Source organism: Catharus ustulatus, chromosome 2 (genome assembly GCF_009819885.2).
Source record: "Catharus ustulatus isolate bCatUst1 chromosome 2, bCatUst1.pri.v2, whole genome shotgun sequence".
Taxonomy (NCBI): Eukaryota; Metazoa; Chordata; class Aves; order Passeriformes; family Turdidae; genus Catharus; species Catharus ustulatus.
In genome coordinates, this window is record NC_046222.1 from 98072050 (window position 1) to 98083387 (window position 11338).

General features: G+C 40.5%; 1 protein-coding gene across 1 annotated transcript in view; it reads right to left on the reverse strand.

Annotated features, from left to right (window-relative positions):
* Window positions 1-11213, reverse strand: part of TMCO3 (transmembrane and coiled-coil domains 3) — a 32672-nt gene extending 21459 nt beyond the window's left edge. The window contains exons 1-5 of the mRNA XM_033052079.1: window positions 11071-11213; window positions 8000-8542; window positions 3332-3511; window positions 1606-1797; window positions 689-817 (exon numbers count right to left, since the gene is read on the reverse strand). Of these exons, the coding sequence (XP_032907970.1) occupies window positions 689-817; window positions 1606-1797; window positions 3332-3511; window positions 8000-8446 (948 nt within the window). The 5' untranslated portion in view covers window positions 8447-8542; window positions 11071-11213. The remainder of the gene's footprint in view (window positions 1-688; window positions 818-1605; window positions 1798-3331; window positions 3512-7999; window positions 8543-11070) is intronic.
* Between the last annotated feature and the right edge of the window lie 125 nt (window positions 11214-11338).

The following is an 11338-nucleotide window of genomic DNA, read 5'->3' on the forward strand; positions in this document are numbered from 1 at the left end:
GTAAGTTCCAAGTGGTTCTATGGATATCAGTGCAATAAACACATGCAACTTCAGCAGACATTACTGTGCAGCCTTAGCATGTGTTCTGTTTTGCCTGCTGGCTAAACAATCTGTTAATGCACACCAGAGCACTAATCAAAACATGTCCAGCCAACCACAGCTCATGGTTTCGCAGGAGTCAGTAATCAGGGTACACGTGATGGAGCTAAAAAGGTTCAAAAGACTTCAGGAATGTGGGGAGGGTACTGGGAAAGGAATAGGGGGACTAGGATGGATGAAAGCACTACTAGAAAGCCAAGCTATGTTCCTTGGGGAATTATTTGTTTTAAATGCTTCCCCCCATTAACTTTTTGCAAGTTTCTGTATATTTTATGTCATTTAAATAATTGTGATGCTTTATGATTAAAATCAAAAAGAAAGAAAGAAAGAAAAAACTGACATAAAACTTCCACAACAAACAACCTTCAATTTTCACTTTCAACAACTGTCATAATTTTACAGGAGAAAACAAGATTGAATACAAAATGATTCAAAGATATAAAATGTGAAGTCCTCCTCTTGTAAAGGTTCAGGTTTGGGGATACATTTTTTTAAAATACATTTGATGTTGGCAATACCACATTATTTTAAGACTACTTTTAAAGATTTCAACAAATTAAATCAGTCAAGAAGTAACTTGCACACTTACTTTGATACTATTTAGTCCTGAGGGTCCTAAGAGTACTCCACAGATGATATATCCAAACATGGTTGGCAATCCTATCGTTGTGCACAGCCAGCCACATGGCAAAGATAACATTCCTATTGTCACAATATCCTAAACAGGTAAGATTTACAAAGGCATTAATATGAAGGACACATACATTTGGGATGAAATTGAAGGCTATTATCTTTCAAAGATAAACAGCACTGTAAAGTTTAATGTAGAGCATATCCTACAAAAAGAAAACAAAACTTCTGTAAATTAACCTCAGTGCTGTTGCAGGTGTAAGCACAGCGGTTTTTCAGATGAAGCAGAGGTACTGACCCTAAGTACCTGGGGGACTTTAAATCAATTTATAAATATTTAAAATATATTACAGAAAGTAGGCAATTTCTGGGTGGAATGACACCTTGCAATAAAACAAGACTGAAACAGAACTGTTTTGGGTTTATAATTTAAAAAAATACTATTCCAGTTATTGTATATGAAGCACAAATACAATCAAAACTCTACCATGTCTATGTATTTTCCAGGATCTCTTTTTTCATCACAAGGCACAAACAGATAAATTTTCTCTATTGACAGCATGCAAGTGGTTTATTAAGCACAACAGTAGCTTTGACACTTTGTAGTCTGAGAGAAGGGACAGTGTGCCAAAGGTGCAACAAGAGAAGCTGAATAAAAACAGAGGATTCACATGGCATCATGATGAGTCTTGTGAAGGCAAACCTAAGAGCAGGGAACACATAGCTGAATCACCATAGATGGGGGAGTCATGAATGCTGGCATAACTTCAGAGACAAATGCTGAAAATATACTCACTCCAACCAAGTACTACTGACATGCAAACTAGTGGGACTAAATCCAAAAGTGAATGACAAGAATGTCTCTAAAATTATTACCTTTATGAAATGATGATCAGCACGAGGAATGGTTGAATCTCTGGGTTTAGTAAGGATATACTGATTGTTCTGAGAATCAATAAGCATACTAAGACCTAAGTCATCCTCTACTTCTCTTTTTGAAGCATTTCTTTTGGAGTTGGCTTCATCTTCTTCCACCCTTAAAACTGCTTCAAAGTTCACACCTCTTACCTTTAAGAAAAAGAAAACAAACAATCAAACAAACAAAAATGGGGGTTCAATTAAGCATATCATAAAAAAGGAAAGACTATTAACTGTGCTTGAAGTTTCTACAGAACTTGTTGATGTCAACTAAAAATACTGCAGGTTTCTTCTCTAAAAATCTTTCCATCTCTTTAAAAGTAACATCTTCTTACCTTGAACAAAACCAATTGGAGATTACAAAGACAGATTCATTTCACAAAAATCTGAACTAAAGACTGCATTCCAAGTCAAGAAAAGGTCATAATCCTGTAAATTTGAAGGAGAGGTTATAAGAAGTGTTTGTACCTAGTTGTTTTCAGGATTTTATTTCTCAGAACAGTAATTTCCAAATGCAGGTTGTAGTGCAGATTTTTTTTTTCATTTTTACCTGCTACACTTCACTATTTGGCTATATTTTAATAGAAGTTTGTGCATCTTTATCAGAATATTGATTGGGGTATTAAAGCTTCTGTGTTCTAAAACTCCCCTTTTCCTTGCAATGATGGAGCAGCACACAGTCCCTCCTCCAGGTTGCACTTGAGCGCTTTTCTTTCCCGGAGGGAGCTCCGGGCAGAGGAGCAGGGCGATGCCGGGGGAGCGAGGCGCTGCCAGCCCCAGGCGCCGCGAGGCTGCAGTACCCCGGCAGGACAGCAGAGGGCGCTCCGCCGGCCCCGCCCCGCCCCGCCAGGTGCGGCTCCCACGGGCCACGGCCGCTCCCACCGGCTGGACACGAAATTAAAAAGCTGAAAAAAACCCAAACAAAACAACACGCGGCTTGGCTCTCTGCTACAGAGAAACTGGTTTTGCCTTCTCAGCGGAACTCAAGAGCTATGCTCACCTCGGGAGCCAATCTAGAAATCAACAAAAACCTCCCAAGAGCAGAAGCCAAATAAACTGTAACCCGTGTTTATGCGAACAGGGCCAATTTAGGGAGTCTGTTTGAGGATGGCAAAGTTGGACACTAGAATAAACTGACGTATTCCTGGCTCCAGAGACACATAGCCTTAGGAGAAGGATACTGCCCCATGATGCAACATAAAAACAAGGATCAGTGCAGGCAGACCAAGGTACAAAACGCAGAGGAAGTCAGATGTGGAAGGAAGTACCATCACAAACACATTTCAGGTCTTTCGTTTGAACAAGATATCTTTTCCCAGACTGTGAAAACCCACTGCAAGGATTCTTGCTCTCCCATAACTTTCTCAAGAAAATGCAAAAGTGGCGAGTGCTCAACATGGTAACTCCATACCCTGCCAAGTTGAACCATCACAGTCTCCACCATCCCCGCGATGCTGTATCTCTCATGAGCTGTATCAGTGAGACAGACTACTCTTGTCCCTGTCAAAGTGGCAGCTGCAGGGTTTCAAATCAAAACCACAGAAATCACTAGCAAAAAGGAGCAATTACTCCTGTTTGCTCACTCTTTAACAATCACTAAAATCCTAACAACTATAAAACATAAGAGAAATACAGTGCAAACACCAACTATAAATAAAGGCACTGAACCTAAAGCATCACTTACAGATTTGTTGTCATCAAAGGCATGTTCTTCTATTTCCTCTTCCAATCTATCAGCTGCCTTCCTGACATCTTCCAGAATTTCATCAAGCATCGACAGGCTTTTGTTTTGGTGCTGCATGTTCTTAAGGGCTTCAACCTGGTGTTTTTCTGCTGCTAGGAGTTCAACATATTCCATTTCTTCCTGTTGAATTTTACAACACACAGATAAAGTGCTTGCAGGCCTTTGAGCAGAAAAAACATTTGACATAAATGTGTGCTTCTTTTGACACATAACATTTTCTCAGTGGAATTGCAAAAGCAATATAGATGTTATTAAGATATTTAAAGATTCCTTTTCCTTGTGCCAATTTTCATTCAGTAAGTGGGCAAGAAAAAGAACAACCAAACAAAATACCCATCAGTTGCCTTTTCTATTACACTAAACAGTAGACCAGCCCCAAGGTTATGATCCAGAAAATACAAGAAAGGATTTACTTTGAGAAACTCTAGGAAACATTTCAGAGCCAAATAAAGTTTAGAACTTCATGTTTTTGAAGGGAAGCATAATACCTTGAAAGCACGGCTATACTATCTACAACAAACAAATTAGATGTAAAGCACAATGAATCTTAACTTTATAAGCCCTTTCATAAACACAGGAAGAGGTCTGTTTATGGTTTTCGAAAATTACAGTAACTGTGGAAACAGAAAGAAAAGAGCTGGGGGAGAGATGAGCAGCCAATCACCCTAGCCAAGCTTCCTGTGCATGTTTCCCAAAAAGCACTTTTCCTATAAGAATTAAAACTTCTTCCCCTGTTTCAGTTTGGGTCTTTTATCAACTTGCACTGACAACTTCTGAAATTACTAGGTTTCTGAAGGAAAAAGAGGAAATATGCTAATATGGTTTGATATGGTGTAAAAATATTTCAGTAAGTTCCCTGATAAAGTTACGATGTCTCATTTTTCTTTGAATGTTTCAAGTTCAGAAAGAGAACTAAAAAGCTTAATTTACTCATAACATCTTTTACATAGTTACCATGACACTAACAAAACAGAAAATTTTGTGTATTGACAAAGAACAATTTGAGGATTTTGGGGAAAACAGAGTCTTTACTTTACAGGCCTCTATTCTCTTAAAGATTGTTGAAGAACAGCTATGAGTAAGGACACATAAACAAGGACACATATATCCTTCCTTTCAGTTAGATTCAGGATGCTGAGAATACTTGGATGAGAGAGACACTTCTGCTCTTTTAGAGAGCCAATATTATTAAAAGGGGGAAAAAAAAACAGGCAAAAAATTTGCAAGCAATCTATAGGTCTGACTCAATTCCCCGTAAACACAAGTTCCTTCCTCCAGATGCTCTGCCCCTGCCACACCCAGTTAGAAATCACAGAACACAGGTCTCCTATAGGTTGTGTGTTTTATCTGCCTACCCTCCAACGATATCTGCAATAACCTGAGCTCATAAAATGGTCCTAAACACCTATGCTTAAATAACTGGAGTGTCTCCTCCTCCACACATTTGCAGATGAACATTTTTCCTTTTGGAACCTGCAAGAACATGCTCATAATTTAATCAATTCCTTGATGCCAAGACAAGAAAATGTTCAATACAACCAGTAACTGTAGCCTTTTAAAATACTGACAGTCAGATGAATGCCTCTGATTGTGATGAAACCACAGTACTGCTGTCTGTTGAACTGTCTGTTACACCCTCATGGTGAAAGTTACCCAGATCCCAAAATAACTGGAGCTGGGAAGAATGTAACTATCAATGTGTTTGGTCCAATGTCAACAATTAGTTCTTATGCAACACGTAAGTAGGAGACAGACACTCTCACACAGCCTCATGGAAAAACACTTCCTATCTGTTGCTCTCTGCTAGCAGACATTGCTCAAAAGATGTAAGAAACAGCCCCCATATGAGCTGCAGATTCTCTGCTAATTCAGCAACTTAGAACACAAAATGGAATTGATAATGGTTGGATTCTTTCCCCTCAAAAACGGAAGAGGTTTTGGGTGCAAGGAGCCCATCTCAGTCCTTTCCATGCGCCAAGACAAACAGGCTGATCAGAGCTAGAAGAAAACCACATAAAAATAATTCTCTGATTTCAAAGAAGTTAACTTTCCCTGAATAGCAAGGTAGAAAAGCTTTGAAAAAACAAGAGTTTAGCTGCAAGTTCCTTCAATTAATGGAGATAAAGGTTTATGTAGTCTATTACAGTGGCACCTGTTTCCACCAGGAAACAAGTGTGATAGCAGTAAACTGGGACAACCCCAGGCAATGGTGTCCATAAAAAGCACAAGTTAATTCAAACAACCTGCTACATGCTAAGCAAGAGTGCATCACAGTACAAACACTGTTCTGCAGCTCAGGCTGGGATTGGAGACACTTGATCACGAGGTACATACCAAGCAACCTCTTAAGCAAAGTAATACAGATAAGGATTGTGCACTTAACAGGAACACCTAAAAACAAAATGGGCAAAATGAAGCAAGATAAAGTAAGGCTTTGGAGCAATGCTGATTCAGAGAATGCAGTGTTGCTGTTGCCCTCTACTACTTAATCAGAGATGACAAAAGCACATGCAGAAGAAGTGGCATCTTTGTAATACTTGCAAGTTATTTTTTTCCACCCACGTCTCATTAGAAGGTATACCCAAGAAATTAGAAGTTAATTAAAAAGTAAGATTTTGTTGCCTTTTTTCTGAATTTCTAAGCAGGATACTGGAGCAAAAGAAGGCAGAAATCATCTTCAGTACTTCTTTCTTACTTCCCCCTGCCCCACACCGTGAATGATTCCATTACATCTTTTCCCAGCAGCAGAGTCAGCAAGAAATACATCAGATATATATACTTATACTAGCACTAATGACTTCCAAGCACTTCAACTCCACAGAAATAAAATAAAGGGAAGAGTCCAGCACCCCCTACAGTTATTTGTATTTCCCATTCATTCATTGTTTAAAAAATAGATGTTCTATGAGTACACCAACAGTTGTCTTATGAACAAAGAACAAGTCTAAAACAAATGTATCCCATGCAATTTTCATCTTTTTGTCATGCATTTTTCCATATTCTTTGCTTTCCTTTATACATCAATTATAAGGTTAGAAACACAAATATTCTGTTTAAATAATCACATGCATGGCATAAGAAGGAAGGTGCAAAAGATTGCTCACTCAAGTAAATATTTTGGTAATACAAAAAAGCCTGCACAATCCACTTCTGCAAAAGTAAACTTTTGACAGGACACACTTCTAAAACACATCATTGTACACAAAGGCTTCCTATTAGGAGAAGCACCATGCTCAAGTTCAAGGATAAATTGCTTCATTATTTTACAGTAGCATTACCAAAAATTGGGTAAATGGGAAAGAAGGATCTGGACAGCCTCACTGCTGCTATTTTAGAAGCTCTGACAAAGAAAAAAGGTGGAAAATCAAGTAAAGCTCATGACAATTTCTATGACATTTCTATACAGCAAAGGCTGGCACGACCATAAAGTATCAATATACAAGTCATATAAAGCAGTTCATTGGAATACATCTAGATCCAAACTACTCTCTATTCAAATTTATTGTAATTTGGTCTCCATTTCCACCGCACAGAATCACTCCAGTCTGCTAAATTTACATCCTAATTTCTAATCCCACCAGCCTATCTTGGCACAATTCACTGGACACCTTTCCCACACATAATTTCTTTCCATCTTTACCTGTCAAGATCTGCACATTTCTTAGCACAAAAGCCCTTCAGAGACTCTCACAACTCAAACGCTAAATGCCAATTATATTTCTGTTCCTTCTCTTGCTCCCTTGTGCAAGGGCAGCCTCTTCTTTTGGAAGACAGAAAGCAAAGAAAATTCTTAATATATTCCTCCAGTGGTTGAGGGGTAGAGTAAGGAAAAGAGCAGTTTAAATACCAAATACATTAAATTACATTTTCTCTCAATGGGAGACTTTCAGTACCCAGTCTGAGTACTACCAAGTCCAGAAGACAGTGGCAGATTGTGCTCAACCTAATGGAACATGGGAACTCAAACTTTCCATGAAGTATTTGTGTTCAATTGTTACTCATCTGTGTTTTTTCTTGGCAATGTTATTTCAGCTGACTCCTTCTTGGAAGCACTGCTTTTCAAACCTGCACTTGTTAGGCTAGGAGTGCAATACTGAGCTTAAAAATCTACTCATCTACTGTTTTGCATGTCCATTTTACCCATATCTACAAAAACATGGAGATGAAAGGCAGCAAGTCATTCTGTTTTAACTGTGGACTTCGGTTGAGCAAATTAAATTTCCATTTAAAATGGAAAAAACAGTTAATATTTCACCATTTGATGGCATTATTTCCACTCAGCTGGTGCCACTGGCTTGTCTAGTGCAATTGTGCTAGGTGCACTGATTCACTCTTCTTAATCCTCTCCCTTTAACATTATATTTGCCATAGGTCTTATGATTATGCTTAGCTTTGAGATAAGAACTATTGACAGCAAACAAGTTTTAAGCTCTACACCAGAATTACTTGTAAATTTACTAATGAAAACAAATACTTCATTAAACAGTAAACATTGCAAGTTTTATGTAGATACCCTTTCTAATTAAAACATACTGAAACTGTGCCATAATAAAGTTAAAATCGCAAGTGGAATATGAATACTCCAGTAAAAAAGATGGGGAAACCAACCTTAATTGCAGCTTCTCTCAAGGCCTCCAGTCTCTGTCTGCTGCTTTCTTTCATATTTACAACATCTTTGTAATCACCCTGTAGAGCTCTCTGGAGGCCATGGATTGCCTGAAAGACTGAGTTTTCACTTTCATTTAGCTCCTTTTGGAAAATTTCAAAGGTATGCACCTGAAAAAGTTTCTCTTCATCAGACAGTCCTGCATCCTTCTCAACTGCTCTTATGGCATTTTTGAGTTTGTTGAGAACAACGTTTTTTTGGCGAAGAAGACCAGACAGTTTTCTGCAGCTCTCCAACACCCACTGCTTCCTCTGAGTGATAACAGCTCCTTTCCCACGGTGCAGCTTTATTGCATGCTTCACTACATCTTCCCGTTCTGCAGGGTTTGCTAACGGGCCACAAGGCAGAGAAACCAACGTCCACAGGGAAATAAATCCAGTCGCCTTCATTCTTCACTTTATATTGCTCTTGGGAGAAACTGATGATCCACAGCTGCTCAAAGCTTTCTGCTACATGGTTTCTGCATCTCCAGTGTGCACACCAGGCTGAAAGATAGCACCCATCAGTTATCAAACATGGTAATGCTGGGCCATTAGATCAAACAAACATAGAAAATAGATCCAAGGCTGCCTCCTGCACCACAAGCTTTAACAGAACACACATAGTCTTCTTCACTCAACATTTATGAAAACCAAGAAACAGTCTGAGGTTACCGATAGATTTTTGTTTTCCCCTTCACTCTTTCTTAAATAACATTTTGTTTTACAAGAACTGACTGGAAAGCTTAATCACTTCACAAGGTCACTTCATCTGCACTTCTCACATGAAATAAAAGCCTTTAAAAATATCAGGCCATGATGTCATAGGCTGAGTTTCAACCCAGCACTAGAACTCATTATTCTTAGCTATCAGTAAATCTCCTGTCTCCTCTCAAACCTATCCTAAGACATTGTATCATAACAATTTATCTGAGACTTTATTCACAAAGTCTCAGAAGCATTAACAAACTAAACTACACACTTTCAACACAACAATAAAAAAACTGAACTGAATCAGATTACATTATAAATCATAACTGCAGAAGAAAAAACAGCAAAACTTCCTGGATTTCTGAGTGCTACTAGTTAGGATCAAAGACGTCCTTCATCTGAAAGGTTGCAGGGCCTTGGGGTAGTTTACCTCAAAACCTATTAGGGATCTTCAAGATTTTAAAATAAATCATAAAAACACTAAATCAATTCATTCATAAGTTTATTTCCCAGCAACTACTTGAACATCTATATTTAAACTGCTATATTTAATTTTAGCATCAAGCAGGATAGAATTTAAACACTAATTTCCTTCCCTTAGAACCTAGAAGGAACTACTAACGTTATTGCACAAAGTAACAGTTATGTTTTCTTTTTAAAAAAATCCAAACAAACATAAAATCCTTCAAAAAAACCCTCACACCACAAAGCTACACATAACAATATATAAAATTCTGTACATGGCATTCTAAAAACTCACATCACACACAGCATGTTAACAGATCATCAATACAGCAAGTATTTCCTTAAAAATTTAGTTACAGCTCTGATCACTGGGCCAGCAGCCTTAATCAGGATCCAACACATGGACACAGTCACCTGGAAGCAGTCTGCCTAAGAGACAATCTTCTTTTCCTACAAGGCAGTAGCAGTCACAATCCCAGATATCCAAGCCAGCCATGATCAATACACAGAATAAGTTCTGAGCAACCTGGTCTAGTAGATGTCCCTGCCCACAGCCCAGGCCATTCTGTGATTCCATGGCAAGGGAACATAGCAAGCATACTCATGCACTACCTTCATTTTTAAACGCCCTCCCATCTCTGTTTCAGAGAGAAATTAGAAAGTCTGCCTGTGGGTTTGGTTTATTCTTTTTTCAAAGCATGCCAAAGTATTTAGTTGCTAATAGTTTACTATGGGCTAGGGTTTAACAACACAAGGAGCTAAAAATTTAAAATTAAGAACTGAAAGTGCAATCAAAGTAGCAAAAGCATATCACATCAGTCTAATCTCAATAAAATTAAATAAAGTACAAACATTCTGGAACTTTGATAAAGCTGTGGGGTTTACTACTTTTAAGGAATCAGGAAAATAATAATCCCCACCCACCCGGCAAAGTTCTAGAGTGAAACTTAAGGAAATATTTATTCATATATATAAACTAGTGTTCTCCCTGTTTAGTAGGCTTGGGGCAGAGATTTTGCTAAATATGTATTACATCCTATTTTTGCAAGAAAGAAGGAGAAGAAAACACCCAGTGTATATCCAAGGTGAGTAAAGGACTCCACTGCATACCTCACGTGGTACAGCAAACCACATAACTAAATTTTGAGCAGAGATTTACACCAGCAAAGTTCACTCACAGTTGCACTGTGCAAACCTAGCACTGTGGTTCACACACGGGACAGATTTGTTTGAGTGCTTTTCACTTGCCTAGCAAAATCTGTTTAGAGGAGCGACACCTGGGGCAGTGCTCAAAAGCTCTTAAGGGAATAATGATCTGACGTACCAAAAAAATGCTGCGATGCTGAGCGAAAAAAAAAAAAAGGCAAAACACTAACAATCATCTCCATTCACCACCACTAAGTATCAAATAGAAGGGAACTACTGTCGTTTGGAGTCCTTATTTAAGCAGCGTTTGCTTCCTGCTGGATTGCAGTTCATCTTCCCCTTTTTTCCTTCCAGGACACAACACTGTAGCACCTGATTTCATCAAGCTGATAGTGCCAGACCCTGCCTCCAGACCCGTCTCGCGGGTCCTTCCACACCCGTGCGTTGGGCTCCGCTCGCCCCTTCGCCAGCGCAGCCCCGTCCGCGGGAGCCGCAGGGCAGGCGGGGCCGTGCCCGCCCGGCACCACCGCACCTGGGCGCGACGGCAGCGCCGCCGCTGCCTGGGGCGGGCCGGGCGGACGGCGGGGCACGAGGGGAGAACGGGAGGAGAAGAGTGGAGCGGGGGGACCGGCCTGGCTCCCTCTCCCTCATGGCGGCGGAGGGACGGGGGAAAAGAGGCCGCCCTCTCCGGCGCTCTCGGCAGCGACGCTCACCTGAGGGACGGAGGAAGGCCCGCGGCGCCGGGGCGGGAAGGGCGGGATCGCAGGGCGGCGAGCACGGGTGTAAGTGGGCGGCGGCCGCTGGCGGAGGGCACCGAGGAGCCCTGTCCTTGCGGCCGCCCCTCGCCCCGCGCCGGTGCCCGAGCGCCGGGGCGGCGCCTTGGAGCGCAGCCGGGCGGGACCCGCGCTCCGAGCGCCGCCTCGCGGCGGGAGACGTCACCGCGGCTTCTCGCCGCACGCCGGGAGTTGTAGTCGGAGCCGC